Below are 16,760 nucleotides of genomic sequence, written 5' to 3'. Positions count from 1 at the left end.
GTTCTCCGTTACCAGACATAACTTATGTCGTATACTAATGTGACTTAAATGGCATAGCCGATACTTTCTTCTTCTTCTTTTTTTTTTTTAAATCCATAGGATTCAGAATTAAAATTCAATACAGTTAGAAAAAGCAAACAAAAGGAACAAAACAAAACTAGGTCAGTTGAGTCAACGTGAAACCACGAAAGGGGAACAGCGACAAAACAAAACCACTTAAAAATTGTACTCAGCATCGTGTACCCTTCTACGTCTTGCAGAAAACCACAAGATCTGGACTTACAGTTAATACTATCGGCATTTAAAATACGTTGTAAATTATCAGTGCTGAGTGTTGGAGGGAAGAGGGTAATTCAATATATACTATGAATAAGTATACTCAAATAATTGACTACAATAGATTCCTTGCCACAAATAATGGCATATTATTGTACCAAATTGGTATGTAATGGAAATATGTAGCCTACGTTAAAAAGTACCTCGTCTTACTGATACACCTAGATCCCAAGGTTCATTACGCAACGAGCAATTGTTAAAGGATTTGGTAAAACACAGCACAGGGAGGGGAGTCAACGCATGAAACAATACCAGGGGGATAAAAACTAAACAATACCTTGAGAAAAATATTAGATCACAATGAATGACAGCTTGCATCAGAACTGAGCTTCAATCGTAAAGCACAAGACACATAGACATTAGACACACAGACAAAGTTGTGGGCTGGAGAAGTTAAATCGGCTTCACATACCCATATCTTCATGGTATATATATAGGCCATATTTTATTTATTTCCCCTTAAAAAAAAGTCTTCAAATATCTACGAACAGAAACGGGGTCTCTTCAGTTTTGGTTCAACACACAAACGAAACACTAGTAGAATAATTCAAGTCTGGACACATCAGGTTTTTTTTTTATATAGTTATATATAAAAAGTGAACTTGATACAACAAAGCACATAACGAGAACTCAAAACAGCGATAAACATTCAGTGAAAGTTCTACTTGTTTGGTGTTATGTACATTACTAATACACTGATAATGGTTGCCCCCACACCTTTCCGAAGCAGAAAATGTATTGCTCTGAACGACTTGAACGAAAACATACAAAATAACGCAATTACACTGCGACTGTTCTATTCTCATTTCTTATTACTCGAGGTTTGCCACTTTCGGAAGCAAGGAAATGTCAACAATATTTTCTAAATAAAAACTTCACTACACCTCCAGCAACACTGGAGTATGTATACGTTACGTTGTCTTCAGAAGTAAATTGGACTTTGTTGCACCAGATACCAGGTTTCCGTAAACCTGAAATGGATCAATACCAAATCAAATTAACTACTGAAGGAAGGGAACATCCTCATGACATCAAAAGACCTGTGTGTGCGTTATGTATGCATGCATGTATGTGAAAAAAAAAAAACTCAAACGTCCTCTTTCCTTTTGCGGCTTGGTGTTCTTATCAGAATGCTAAAACTACAATGAGATTGTCAAGACTGCTACTGCATTTTTAATTCTGGCCAAAAACAAAAACAACAAACCAGTATCCTTGTTTTACCATTAAATCAAAAGTGAAGTTTACTATTAAATTAAAGCTCTATATGAATATCAGCTAGTCAGAAAGTCATGCAAACCAGACCAAACCAGGCTTCCAACTGTTCCTAAATGAGCCATATCAATAGTTTTCAGAATATAAATCGGCCAACAACATTCATTGTATCAGTGATCCAACACAGATAAATATGAATTTATAGCAACTCAAACAAATCTGCTACAATGTCAAATATTGTACCCTGCAAAAATCGGGAAGCTTCATAAGGTCTTTATTTTTCCAATTAATCTGTGAAAGATATTGTCGGCATAGTTTTATAGCCTACCGGCCATACTCAGCATTTCAATCATTATCCCAAAGGACCATTATCCCAATCGAAAATCTTTAAAACAGAACTTGTAACGATAATTTATTCTGGAGCACACCCACTAAACGTGAGATGTACCAATGAAATCAGAATATGCTAAAAAAAATGCATCAGAAAAGTAAAATAATGTCTAAAACCCATTTTGAGATCGCACCAATGTAGGCGGGCCTATTCGTGTTTAACCAATTAAAAGACTAAATAAAAATCTCAATGATCAAGTAACGTTACCGGCCAAAATGGACTCTTCAGAGTGAGAAGGAAAATGAAACCAGTCTTTACCAGTGAACGTCATTTAACTTTAAAGTGCAGAAGAAAACCTAACGTATAGACACTATTATCCACGTTATCCAGTCTTAATGTTAGGAACAAGATCTTACTATATTTTGTATGGCCAGTCAATCTAGATCCTATTCGAACAACCTTGGAACCATTACCTGGTGCATGTGTACGTTTGAATCATCCCCATCATCATACCCCCAAACTGCATTTGACCAGAATTTCTATTAATGGCTTTAACACGTTCCTACATGTTCTCCACTAGGCAGTGCCATTTACCCAGAAACTAAACGCCGCTTGAGGAAGGGGTCTACCCAAAAAGCCACCCCATAGTGTACACAATCATTATCAAATGCTGCCATCTATAGGAGGAAAATGGCACTGCCAGAAGGAAAATGATGTAGTGGCAAGCCTCGCTCCTCTTCTACACCTGCTTTGTTCAAGTAGCTTTCCTCGAATCCAAAACACCTGTTCAGAAAATGAGCAAAATCTTGAGGTACAGCGTAAAACAATAGCCTATGCACAGACAGATCTCCAAAACTCTTCTCTCAAACAGTTGATATCGATGGTGTTCACAACTGAGCCGAGGATGGGAGCAACCATTACCCAGTGTCAACCACTACCTCTTGTTGTCGTTAGTGCCCGATGCACAAACCTTTTACTCAAACCTTTTCTCATATCTCACATTTCTTCTGTCACAGTTTGAACGTCACCAGCTCGGCGACCATGAACATATTGTCACATGAAACTGGCATTGAACCTCCCCCCCTTGACAGCAATTCAACTATGAGAAAAAAAACATGCTGCTTTGTGCTGAGGATTTCCACAGTAGACAGTCTGCAGGCGAGGCGGTTGGGGGTGCTTGTTGTGAGGAGGATGAGGGTACGGTGTAGGTTAGTGTTCCATAGGGACGTGGTTACATTGAGCTGAAGGAGCTGTACACGGGGGCCTCATGGTTGAATAAGCATCTGACTCGACGTCCCCGCACCGGGCGCTCGCCGCCTCCCTCTACCGCTCGCTTCAGCCGTCAATCAGTGACACGTCAATGTGCGACAAATCTATCATATGCCTGTATGGTTACAAAAGGAGGATGTCTCGTTGAGTAAGCTTTCTAATTTGGCGTTAGGTGTAGGCCCTATTTTTAGAGAGATGACCTCATTAGGATTTGTGGGTTTTAAAAAAGGGAGAGTGAAACAAAGTGGTTTATTTACCTGTTGAAGCTGACTTGGAAACTCAGGGCATGTTGGGGATTGTGAAATTTGGCAATAGCTTTCCTCTGATGGGGCAGCATTTTGAACATCTGCAGCCAAATAAGCAGAAGAAGGGAAGAGCATGCGTTTAGAACAGGGCAGCTGCTGCTACTCTCATCTCAAGCTTCTCTCATCCATATTGGGCCCTGGTTGAAAGTAACACACTAGACGTGGAGAAAAGGGTGTGTTGTTTGGGACACAGACATGGGGGGGGGGGCATACCTGGATGGGGCCGATGGAGTTGAGCAGGTTTTGGAGCTGCGTATCCGTGGTGGATGTAGACAGGCCGTCTATGGACACAGTGCAGGCCTGGCTGTCCCCCGTCCCCGCCCCTCGCTGATTCTGTCTGGTGGGCATCAGGCGCCCACACCCCAGCTGACCCGCTCCTCCTGCCACCGCTGCCCCTCTGGCTCTGCCACGCCCACACCCCAGCTGACCCGCTCCTCCGGCCCCCGCTGCTCCTCTGGCTCTGCCACGCCCAGGGACAACCACCTGTACCAGGCAGGGAGGAAAGCAAAGGGGGGCGGCTTGAACCTCTTATGCAAGCATTTTGATGTTTTAATTCCGTATCCAGACGAGTGGAGACGAGATGTCTGACACATCTACCAGGGTCTACTGTCTTTCAGCATGAGTGAAAATTCAACAACCGGATGGTTTTCCACCCTTCTATTTCCCCAAACACCTCCAGGCTGCCGAGCTGCTTTTTCTCGATTGACTCATCATATTTCTACATACGGCGTCAACGTCAAGCCATGACGACTGCTGCCTGCGCGCATCTGCTGCATCGAGGGCGAGACCCCAGAGTACAGAGAAGAGAACCAGCCAGGCATCATGGTGGCTGACTTCCCCCGGTCAGCGTCGCCGAGCTGAGGGTGTCTGCCGAGACGGCGGGCTACTGACAGGCGTGTAGAGATGCCAGGAGACGCTGTGTAGCATCTGTGTCACGCCGACTCTCAGCTTGTCAACATTACAATACCTGGCATACTAGCCTGGCACATTACTAGAGCTACTCCAAAATGGTAAACCTACTAAATGGCAGGGGAATGCCAGAGGTATAAAAAACACAGCGAGAATAGCCATGTGCTCAGAGGATTTCTTACATTTATATTTAAGATGAAAGACCTAGGTACCGCTCCTATCCCAAAACACAACACCCGTCCTTAACAAATATGACAGTATCAGACAATTTTGTATAATTTCATCAGAGGAAACGCATGTTCTGTCCAAAATGGCACCCCATATGGCTCTGGTCAAAAGTAATGCACTATGTTGGGAATAGGGTGCCATTTGGGAAATGTTACATTTTTATGTATTTTGTGTAGTGGTGGAAATGGGGCTAAGTGTGAGGAGGGAGAACAACCTACCCTGTTTCCCAGGCCCCCTCTGTCCCCCTGTGTGACCAGGCCCTGTATGGGCTGTCCTCCGGGGGGGTTGGCCAAGGTTATCTTTCTCACTGGGCCCTGGCGGAGATGGGGGGCTGGCCTGGTAGCCTGCTGCTGGATGGGGGCGCTGATACCACTCACATCTGCTCCCTGGAGATCACACAGCACAGGGAAAAATAAATAGATTGCAGGGCTGTGTCCCAAATTGCACCCTATTCCCTATATACAGTGCGTTCATAAATTATTCATACCCCTTGCCTTTTCCCGCATTTTGTTGTTACAGCCTGAATTTAAAATGGATTCAATTGACATTTGTCACTGGCCTACACCCAATACCTCATAATGTCTTTGACATTTTTACAAATTAATAAAGAATTAAAAGCCAAAATGTCTTGAGTTAGTAAGTATTCAACAACTTTGTTATGGCAAGCCTAAATAAGTTCAGGTGTAAAAATGTGCTTAACAAGTCACATAAGTTGCATGGACACACTCGGTGTGCAATAATAGTGTATCAACAAAAAAATATATTAAAAAATTATTGGATGAAACATTGAATTTGGCACTACTGCTATTAGCCAACAGAAACGCATTGAATAACAGATTCAATACATGGAGTAACATATGGTCCCAAATAATATCAAAAAGAAGTGTCTGTCAGTATCCTAGGACATCTACTTTGTACAGTTGTGGCCCACATTTTTGAGAATGACACAAATATACATTTTCACAAAGTCTGCTGCCTCAGTTTGTATGATGTCAATTTGCATATACTCCAGAATGTTATGAAGAGTGATCAGATGAATTACAATTAATTGCAAAGTCCCTCTTTGCCATGCAAAGGAACTGAATCCCCCCCAAAACATTTCCACTGCATAATTTATAAGTCGCTCTGGATAAGAGCGTCTGCTAAATGACTTAAATGTAATGTAATGTAATTTCAGCCCTGCCACAAAAGGACCAGTGATTCTCTCGTTAACACAGGTGTGAGTGTTGACGAGGACAAGGCTGGAGATCACTCTGTCATGCTAATTGAGTTTGAATAACAGACTGGAAGCTTCAAAAGGAGGGTGGTAATTGGAATCATTGTTCTTCCTCTGTCAACCATGGTTACCTGCAAGGAAACACGTGCCGTCATCATTGCTTTGCACAAAAAGGGCTTCACAGGCAAGGATATTGCTGCCAGTAAGATTGTACCTAAATCAACCATTTACCGGATCATCAAGAACTTCAAGGAGAGTGGTTCAATTGTGAAGAAGTGAAGAAGGCTTCAGGGCGCCCAAGAAAGTCCAGCAAGTGCCAGGACCGTCTCCTAAAGTTGATTCAGCTGCGGGATCGGGGCACCACCAATACAGAGCGTGCTCAGGAATGGCAGCAGGCAGGTGTGAGTGTATCTGCACGCACAGTGAGGCAAAGACTTTTGGAGGATGGCCTGGTGTCAAGAAGGGCAGCAAAGAAGACATCAGGGACAGACGGATATTCTGACTGATATTCTGCAAAAGGTACAGGGATTGGACTGCTGAGGACTGGGGTAAAGTCATTTTCTCTGATGAATCCCCTTTCTGATTGTTTGGGGCATCCAGAAAAAAGCTTGTCCGGAGAAGACAAGGTGAGCTCTACCATCAGTCCTGTGTCATGCCAACAGTAAAGCATCCTGAGACCATTCATGTGTGGGATTGCTTCTCAGCCAAGGGTGTGGGCTCACTCACCATTTTGCCTAAGAACACAGCCATGAATAAAGAATGGTACCAACACATCCTCCGAGAGCAACTTCTCCCAACCACCCAGGAACAGTTTGGTGATGAACAATGCCTTTTCCAGCATGATGGAGCACCTTGCCATTAAGGCAAAAGTGATATAACTCAGTGGCTCGGGGAACAAAACATTGATATTTTGGGTCCATGGCCAGGAAACTCCCCAGACCTTAATCCCATTGAGAACTTGTGGTCAATCCTCAAGAGGCGGGTGGACAAACAAAACCCTACATATTCTGACAAACTCCAAGCATTGATTATGCAAGAATGGCCTGCCATCAGTCAAGATGTGGCCCAGAAGTTAACTGACAGCATGCCAGGGCGGATTGCAGAGGTCTTGAAAAAGAAGGGTCAACACTGCAAATATTGACTCTTTGCATCAACTTAATGTAATTGTCAATAAAAGCCTTTGACATTTATGAAATGCTTGTAATTATACTTCAGTATTCCATAGTAACATCTGACAAAAATATATAAAGACACTGAAGCAGCAACCGTTGTGAAAATTAATATTTGTGTCACTCTCAAAACTTTTGGCCAAGACTGTATACATTACATTTAAGTCATTTAAGTCAACACAAGTCATTTTTTTCAACAATAGTTTACAGACAGATTATTTCACTGCATCACAATGCCAGTGGGTCAGAAGTTTACATACACTAAGTTGACTGAGCCTTGAAACAGCTTGGAAAACTCCAGAAAATAATGTCATGGCCTTAGAAGCTTCTGATAGGCTAATTGACATCATTTGAGTCAATTGGAGGTGTACCTGTTGATATATTTCAAGGCCTACCTTCAAACTCAGTGCCTCTTTACTTGACATCATGAGAAAATCAAAAGAAATCAGCCAAGACCTCAGAAAATATATTGGAGACCTCCGCAAGTCTGGTTCATCCTTGGGAGCAATTTCCAAACGCCTGAAGGTACCACGTTCATCTGCACAAACAATAGTACGCAAGTATAAACACCATGGGACCACTCAGCCGTCATACCGCTCAGGAAGGAGACGCGTTCCGTCTCCTAAAGATAAACGTACTTTGGTGCGAAAAGTGCAAATCAATCACAGAACAACAGCAAAGGACCCTGTGAAGATGCTGGAGGAAACAGGTACAAAAGTATCTATATCCACCGTAAAACGAGTCCTATATCAACATAACCTGAAAGACCGCTCAGCAAGGAAGAAGCCACTGCTCCGAAACCGACATAAAAAAGCCAGACTACGGTTTGCAACTGCACATGGGGACAAAGATCGTACTTTTTGGAAAAATGTTCTCTGGTCTGATGAAACAAAAACAGAACTGTTTGGCCATAATGACCATTGTTATGTTTGGAGGAAAAAGAGAGAGGCTTGCACATTCAAGCACATTGGTAGCAGCATCATGTTGTGGAGGTGCTTTGCTGCAGGATGGACTGGTGCACTTCACAAAATAGATGGCATCATGAGGTAGAAAAATGATGTGGATATATTGAAGCAACATCTCAAGACATCAGTCAGGAAGTCAACCAAAATTCACCCAACTTATTGTGGGAAGCTTGTGGAAGGCTACCTGAAACATTTGACCCAAGTTAAACAATTTAAAGGCAATGCTACCAAATACTAATTTAGTGTATGTAAACTTCTGACCCACTGGGAATGTGATGAAAGAAATAAAAGCTGAAATAAATAATTCTCTCTAGTATTATTCTGACATTTCACATTCTTAAAATAAAGTGGTGATCCTAACTGACATAAAACAGGGAATATTTACTAGGATTAAATGTCAGGAATTGTAAAACACTGAGTTTAAATGTATTTGGCTAAATTGTATGTAAACTTCCGACTTCAACTGTATATCTGAGAGATCAAAGAAATTATTTATTTATCCCTTTATTTTAGGCACTAAACTCCATATATACTTCCATTCATTTTTTAAACGAGTACCAGGGACCTTATGATAAGTCTTAGGAGTGGTCATAATAGTTTGCAGCCCAAACCGTTAGATGTTTTTGTAAGAAGAACGATTTTCGGGATGTCTCATGGTCTGACAAACATCGCTCTTAGCTCTGCCACCTTTCACCGCAGATGTGGAAATGCAATATCGGCAGATGCGGTGGATTGAAACGCAGCCCAGGCAACAAAAAAAATCAGTTATCTTTAGCTTAAACAGACAGATTTTGATAATAATGTCTTGTTATCATGTTAGATTTCTGTAGGGGCGCGGAAATTGTAGGCCAAGGGTCAACATGATTTTTTTGTGACTACCTCATCTCTGTAGACCAGGGAGGTTTTGCTATGGTTGGCTAAGAAGGGAACCTATTGGTAGATGGGAAAAATAAAAAGCAGACATTGAATATCTCTTTGAGCATGGTGAAGTTATTTATTACACTTTGTATAGTGTATCAATACACCATGTCACTACAAAGATACAGCGGTCCTTCCTAACAGAGTTGCCGGAGAGGAAGGAAACCACTTAGGGATTTCACCATGAGGCCAATGGTGACTTTAAAACAGTCACAGAGTTTAATGGCTGTGATAGAAGGAAACTGAGGATGGATCAACAACATTGTAGTTACTCCATAATACTGACCTAATTGACAGTGTGAAAAGAAAGAAGCCTGTACAGAATAAAATAAAAATGTTCCAAAACATGCATCCTGTTTGCAACAAAAGTAATACAGCAAAAAATGTGGTAAAGCTTTGTCCTGAAAACAAAGCGTTATGTTTGGGACAAATCCAATAAAAGTACTGAGTATCACTCTCCATATTTTCAAGCATATGGATGGCTGCATCATGTTATGGTTATGCTTGTAATCTTTAAGGACTGAAGAGTTTTTCAGGATAAAAAAAAGACAGAATGGAGTTAAGCATAGGCAAAATCCTAGAGGAAAACCTGGTTCAGTCTGCTTTCCACCAGACACTGGGAGACGAATTTACCTTTCAGCAGGACAATAACCTAAAACACAAGGTCACACTTACACTGGAGTTGCATACCAAGAAGATAGTGAAAGTTCCTGAGTGGCTTTGACTTAAAACTACTTGAAAATCTATGGCAATACCTGAAAATGGTTGTCTAGCAATGATCAACAACGAATGAGAGAGCTTGAAGAATTTTGAAAATAATAATGGGCAAATGTTGCACAATCCAAGTGTGGAAAGCTCTTAGAGACTTACCTATAGACTCACAGCTGTTATCGCTGGCAAAGGTGCTTCTATAAAGCATAGACTTGGGGGTGTGAATACTTCAGTAAATTATATAAATCTGTATTTCAATATCAATACATTTTCTAAAATGTAATGTTTTTACTTTGTCATTATGGGGTATTGTGTGTAGATGGGTGAACAACAATTATATATAATCCATTTTGAATTTAGGCTGAAACACAACAAAATGTGGAATAAGTCAAGTGGTATGAATACTTTGTGAAGGCACTGCACTCCTTTTGACTGTAGTGCACTACCCATAGGGGGCTCTGGTCTGAAGTTGTACACTTTGTAGGGAATAGGTTGCCATTTCGGACATATACCCTCTGATCGATTGCCTTTCCACACATTTCTTGGTTTTAACACACAGTTATACAGTGTATTGTCCGACTGGAGTCCTAAGTCCTTGAAATCAACACAAGTGCCTGGCGATGCAGAGAACACAGACCGATCACAGATTCCAAAATGGACCGCCAAAGCAATGTCTGAAGCGAGTCTGGCTTCCCCGTTCACACCTCACAATACCCATGAAGACATTAGCTTTGAGGTGGAGCAGTGTGGGCCTCATGCTGTGAATGGATACAACACGGAATGGTGGATGGACACACTCGTTATTAAATAGAGTTACAGATAGCTGGGGCTGTGCAGCCTACGATTACCATGCTTATACACACACGACACACAAACACGCACAGGCTGACACAGCTGAAAGGTCGTCTCTCGTCTCCTCTCTTATTCTAAATCGTCTCCTCTCTTATTCTAAATGTGACAGATCAATACCGGGGAGGGAGAGAACGGTGGAGAGAAAGACAGCAGTGATATATATGACTGACCCGTCTCTTGCCCCCCGGCAAATGGATTAATCCCCCTATAGAAATCTACCGCTGCTGATTGCACCCATCAGATGCTAAGCTGCATTACAACCGAGTGACATGTTCCCTGTCCCTTTACCCCTCCCCCTCTACTCCCCACCCCACTTGCTTTTGTGCCGCGTGTTGCATTGTAGGGCCCTGTTCTGTCTGATGAAAATTTAATTTCCCCCTTATCTGCACTGCCTAAGCTATACAAATCCAAATCCCTCAAAAGTGGTGACTCTTTTTTTACACACAGGTATTATGGCGCAGAGCCGCCCTGTTAAAGGAAGATTAATTGCCACGTGTCGGGGGTTGACGGTTGACGTTTCTATAGCTCACACACCTGAGAGATGGCTGATGGAGAGCGCGAGAGGGAGGGAGAGAGAAGGAGAGAGCGAGGGAAAGAACATCGTCAGGCTGCCGTCGATGACAGCGGAACAATATGGAAGAGAGAGCATCAGGAGAATCTGCTTTTCAGCACAGCTATGGGCTCCCTCCCTCTCTCTCTCTCTCGTTCTCCCTCTGAGATGCGGCACTTCAGATAGCACGGCACAGGTTTCTATTAACGCGGCTGACACCCAGTTATCTTAATCTAAGGCAGCAGAGAGAGAGAGAGAGAGAGAGAGAGAGAGAGAGAGCCTGCGATTCAGCCTTTACAGCCTTATCCTCTGGGATGGCGGCAACGCAGCTTACTCCAAAATACCATCACATCTCACAAAGGCCTCAACAACAAATATGAATGTTTGAACACAAAGCCATTTCCAGTTTACAAACGAGATGAATTCATAATTAAGGCGGCGGCAGTGACTTGATCAAATGAGAATAAAATGATTGACGCTGACAAAGGAGGGATTGAATCGGGGACACACAGTTGGCTTATAACGCTCTTTTCTGTTTTACACTTCCAAGTTCCCTTGTCTTTATCTTTTTGCCTTTAAAAGGACAGACACCAACCTTTGAGGGCAGTGGACTGGTGTCGCTACCAAATAAATGCGATAAATGTCAGATGAATGCCAGACAGTTTATTGACTGGCGCCTTTCATTGTTTAAAAGGTAAGATTGGTGTGGAAGCACCTAATCCTCAATACCACCACTCAAACAAAGGGAATCAGACACTTTGGATCCATTTTGCCAAAATGAAACCGACAGAGATATGTCATTCCGAATAGGTTACAAAAAATGAGTTCCTCCTAGGGAGTGAGTGACATTTAAAAGTATCTGGAAATTCTTGAGTTGAATTCAAGGGAACAAAGATGGAGGGTGGAGGGACAAAGGCACTAACCAAACAATAAAGATACCGTTTGTTTAAGGTTGTAAAATTCCAGTACATTTTTCCAAATGTCCATGTTTTCCAGATATAATATAATAATATAATAATATAATAATAATAATATAATATAATAATATAATATAATAATAATAATATATGCCATTTATCAGACGCTTTTATCCAAAGCGACTTACAGTCATGTGTGCATACATTCTACGTATGGGTGGTCCCGGGGATCGAACCCACTACCCTGGCGTTACAAGCGCCATGCTCTACCAACTGAGCTAAGGATTTCAGATTTCCCTTCTGATTCCATGAATCTCAGAGAATTTTGCAATCCTATATTTGTCAAGTCTAAAAACAAATGAGCAAACCAGACACTCACCCCTCCTAGAAGCTTGACAACTCTAACTTTCTGTGGGATGTGTGGCCCCGCTCTGTCTCCACTATTGGCTCGCTGCATCACAGTTCTCTTCACCCCTGACTTTGGCCCCAGAGCCTGGGCCTGGCCTGGACTCAGACCTGCCATCAGGGCTCCCTGCATGGGCATGTTCCCCAGGGCAGTGGGTCCCCCTGGTCTGATAGGGTTCAGTTGGGTAACGTTCCTCCTCTGCTGCTGATTTTGTTGCTGGGCCTGCTGGGTAGGGTTGGAACCGGGGCCCGTGTTATGCCCCTGTTGGCCCCCCTGCCAGCCTGGCACTGGGGCTTGCTGACCCGGGCCCTTGGTCATCTGCAGGCGGGTCTTCACGTTCTGGCGGAGCGCGGGGGGCGTCGGTGGAGTGCAGTTAGGAGGGAAGGCTGTAGAACCTTGCTGGGGCTGTTGGGGTTTAGGTGGAAACTGCCTCTGCTGCTGTTGTTGTGGTGGGTCACCCTGGCCGTTGATGCGCTCCAGAAGCTCCTTCTTGCGAACGCCGGCTTGCATCTGCCTCCTCATCTCCTTCCTCTTCAGGATCTCCTCCCGGAGTCGCTTCTGCTCCTCGATCTTCAGACGGTACTGCCGCGTCTCTTCGTCCTCATCAGGATCCTGCAACCAACCAAACACTATGAGAAACATCACACTCACACTCTCCATGAGCTAGTAACATGGGTAGCATCCCCACTGGCACCCTATTCCCTATATAGTGCACTACTTTTGACCAAAGTCCTATGGGCACACAGTGCCCCTCAACCTATTCCCTTTATAGTGCACTACTTTCGACTCGCGCGGGTGCACTATAGGGAATAGGGTGCAGTCACAGAGCTGTAGTGACTACCACTGGAACCGTCTAAATTGGTGTGACATTCACAGCAGTAATGAGAAGCGATACCCCAGAGAAATATACTGTGATATTGATCCCGTTTCCAATGGACTCCCCGGTGAACGAGTCTCAACTAATTTATAACCTTATGATCGGGCCATTAATAAACAGAATAGCATTCACTGCCCCATCTAACTGAACACGGCGGGCATAGCACGGCTTAATATGTCAGGTTACTGAATTTTACAGGCACAATGTGTCAAAATTCTCAAATTATCGCCACGCCTTAAATGTGATGGTAAAAAAATACAAAATGATTGGTGAAACTGAAGAAGCCACTTTCTCAACTATACTGAGTCACACATGAGAATCCAAGCCGTTTGCCTTTGTTTCCCCGTTTTGGCAATGACCTCAACGCCGTTTTATTTAGACACTAATTTTTTGTGCGTCCCAAATGGCACCCCAATTCCCTACATAGTGCACCACTTTTGACCAGAGCCCTATTTACACCATGTAGGGAATAGGGTGCCGTTTGGGGCGCACACAAAAGTAGTGTCTAAACAAAACGGTGTTGAGGTCATGGCCAAAACGGGGAAACAAACATGTGGTGCAGGACTGACCTGTACTGCTATGTTTGGCTGAGTGCCTGTGGAATCCCTGCGAACCACCGTTCTTTCAGGTGGTCCAAGTAGCTGTGCTGCAGCCTTGTTGGCAGCAGTAGGGTGGGCTCTCCCTCTGCCACCGCCGGGGACCGGCCAAGCGTTCAGGCTCGGTCGCACCCCCGCCTGCATTGCCCTGGCAACGGGCCTGATGTTGGGCGCCGAGGCGGGGCGGACATTGTTCATGTTTTGGTTGCCAGGTGCCACGGGGAGCTCGCGGAGGTTGCTGTTGCGCTGGGGAAGGACTTTCAGTGCAGGAGGGTTCTGTGGAAGTGGGGGGGGGGATTTATATTTTGTTAGTGTTTTGATCACAATCATATTCTAAAATCACTAGCCACTTCCGAACTGACATCAGCTTGATATATCTATATAACCAATGTGATTTTTCTTCTTCTGTGCACATAGTTTTTTTTATTGAAAGCAAAGCACATTGATTCCTTCGAAATCAGTTGGAACGTGTCATGAATCCAAATAGTCCTACGACCGATAGTAGCTGCTCACCATACGGGGCCTGATGGGGGCGTTCCGTTGCTGTGGGTGGGGTCCGCCAGGGTGCGTCTGTCTGGGGCTGCCGTGCTGCTGCATCTGGTGAAAGAGGGGCTGGCCCTGCCCACCGCCGTGGTGCATCATGGGGCCTTGCCGCTGCTCGTTGGGGTGGAGCTGGTGCTGTGAGTGGTGGTGGGGGGGCGGCTGAGACAGGTCCTGTCTGTGGTGCTGCTGTTGTTGTTGATGGGAGAGAGGCAAGTCGTGATGCTGGAGGTGCGAGTGGGGAGGGCCGTGCTGCATCAAGCCCTAGTTTTAATTTCAACGCAAAAGGACAAAGCGGGCAGAATGAGTGATTCTGACAGACAGGGTAAAAAATTGACTGTTTTGACTTACAACTTGAAACAATAAAAATAAATCAGCCACACTTCTAAAGTTCTCATATGCAGGCGATTGGAGCTTCTGTAAGGAGAAACGGTTACATGCATATGATTAACCTCCAATCGGTGTCCTCATATAGCCGCGGCAACAGAGGTAGAACAATGAGCCGTACACTAGAGGGCACTCTTGTCTGCGCCTCACCATTCATACCGCATGGGAAGGTCTCTCTGAGAAATATTAGCTGTTTTAATGACTTTTTCACTAAACAGGGAATATTCAACAAGCTGTTCCAATATTTTTATAACTGAGTAAAAATGGTACGAAATTCATGAATTTAGAATAAGGACCATATTTCACATTTGATATGTATCCCAACAGGTATTGTATAATTGTTTTATTTCTTTATTGAACCTTTATTTAACTAGGCTTGTCAGTTAAGAACAAATTCTTATTTACAATGACGGCCTAGGAACAGTGGGTTAACTGCCTTGTTCAGGGGCAGAACGACAGATTTTTACCTTGTCAGCTCGGGGATTCGATCTCGCAACCTTTCGGTTACTGGCCCAAAGCTCTAACCACCTGCAACCCCATAATCACTAATTGTGAAGAAGCTTGTAAAAACCCATAGTATACAATATAAACTGAAGTGATTTCCATCTATGCCCAGTAAATACTTCAGCAATAGACAACACATACCCAGTTGTGGACCAATCCCTGAATCATTCCACTCCACCTTGCACAGGCAAAGCGCAGGCCACCGCCACACACATTCATTGGTAGAAGATTCACTTACTCTCATCCGTACCTGCATCCCAAACTGGAGCTGCTGCAGGGGGAAGGGCCCGGGGGGCACCTGCTGCTGCTGAAACCCGGGCTGAATGTGGCCCATGAAGGGCCTGGTGTTGGGGGGTCCACCGAGCCCCGTCAGGCTGGCCATGCCCTGGTGGCCCTGGGGGTGGCCCTGGGGAGGCAGGTTGGGTCTGGGGGGCTCTCTCTGGAACAGCCCTAGCTGGCCCCCTGGACCCTGGCCTGGCTGGTTGAACCCTCCTAGGCCTGACTGGTTGAAGGTCATGTGGCCCTGGCTGGGGATCTGATGGTTGTTACTGTTTATGAGTAAGCCAGGGTTCTGGTGCTCGAACATGTGCTGCTGTTGCCCAGGGAACCGCCCTGGGTCTATAGAACAGGAGGGGAAGTAGGAGGGAGGAAAAATCCACAACAGAGACGTCAAGTTGTTTGCTGCGTCGCCACATTTCCCACTCACTTTTAATACATCAGACAGCGACTGCCTCGAGTCTTGGCTGCATGGACTAAGGCTGAGGGAAGCAGCACACATAGGCCTACATCTCTATCAACAGAAAATAACACAACACCAATATTTTATTCCACATAAGCAGTGATTTAGAAAATGTGTGATACGCTTGTATATTAGGAGCCCCGACTCATTCGAAAGCATGTCGGTGCACATACATACAGTTGCCTTCAGAAAGTATTCACACCCCTTGACTTATTCCACATGTTGTTGCGTTATAGCCGGAATAGAACATGTATTAAATTGAGAACCTGGCCTACACAGAATACCCCATAATGTCAAAGTGGAATTATGATTTCCGGGATTTCTACAAATGAATTAAAAATTAAAAGCTGAAGTGTCTTGAGTCCATATGTATTAAACGCCTTTGTAATGGCAAGCCTAAATAAGATTGCACACAATAAGTTGCAAAGACTGACTGTGTGCAATAATGGTGTTTAAAATGTTTTTTGAATGACTGCCTCATATCTGTACCCCACACATACAATTAGGTCCCACAGTCAAGCAGTGAATTTCAAACATAGATTCAACCACAAAGACCAGAGAGGTTTTCCAATGCCTCACAAAGAAGGGCACCTATTGGTAGATGGGGAACAAAATCTGACATTGAATATCCCTTTGAGGATGGTGAGATACAGGTGTCCTTCCTAACTCAGTTGCTGGAGAGTAAGGAAACTGCTCAGGGAATTCACCAATGGGCCAATGGTGACTATAAAACAGTTAGAGAGTACAATGGCTGTGATAGGAGAACACTTAGGATGGATCAACAACATTGTAGTTACTCCACAATATTAACCTAAGTGACAGT

General features: G+C 44.0%; 1 protein-coding gene across 5 annotated transcripts in view; it reads right to left on the bottom strand.

The window, feature by feature from the left end:
* Window positions 1-1,413: 1,413 nt before the first annotated feature.
* LOC118361527 (RNA-binding protein 33) overlaps window positions 1,414-16,760 on the bottom strand; it is a 42,564-nt gene continuing 27,217 nt past the window's right edge. For 2 of the 5 annotated variants that reach the window (XM_035741536.2, XM_035741537.2), the window contains exons 12-19: window positions 15,437-15,816; window positions 14,281-14,571; window positions 13,741-14,043; window positions 12,268-12,906; window positions 4,809-4,976; window positions 3,667-3,936; window positions 3,406-3,494; window positions 1,414-3,263 (exon numbers count right to left, since the gene is read on the bottom strand). In XM_035741536.2, coding sequence (XP_035597429.1) covers window positions 3,215-3,263; window positions 3,406-3,494; window positions 3,667-3,936; window positions 4,809-4,976; window positions 12,268-12,906; window positions 13,741-14,043; window positions 14,281-14,571; window positions 15,437-15,816 — 2,189 coding nt within the window. In that variant the 3' untranslated portion in view covers window positions 1,414-3,214. The remainder of the gene's footprint in view (window positions 3,264-3,405; window positions 3,495-3,666; window positions 3,937-4,808; window positions 4,977-12,267; window positions 12,907-13,740; window positions 14,044-14,280; window positions 14,572-15,436; window positions 15,817-16,760) is intronic. The other 3 variants (XM_035741539.2, XM_035741538.2, XM_035741540.2) reach the window with 3 other exon arrangements.

Source organism: Oncorhynchus keta, chromosome 28 (genome assembly GCF_023373465.1).
Source record: "Oncorhynchus keta strain PuntledgeMale-10-30-2019 chromosome 28, Oket_V2, whole genome shotgun sequence".
Lineage (NCBI taxonomy): Eukaryota > Metazoa > Chordata > Actinopteri > Salmoniformes > Salmonidae > Oncorhynchus > Oncorhynchus keta.
This window is presented reverse-complemented; position numbering and strand designations above follow the sequence as displayed.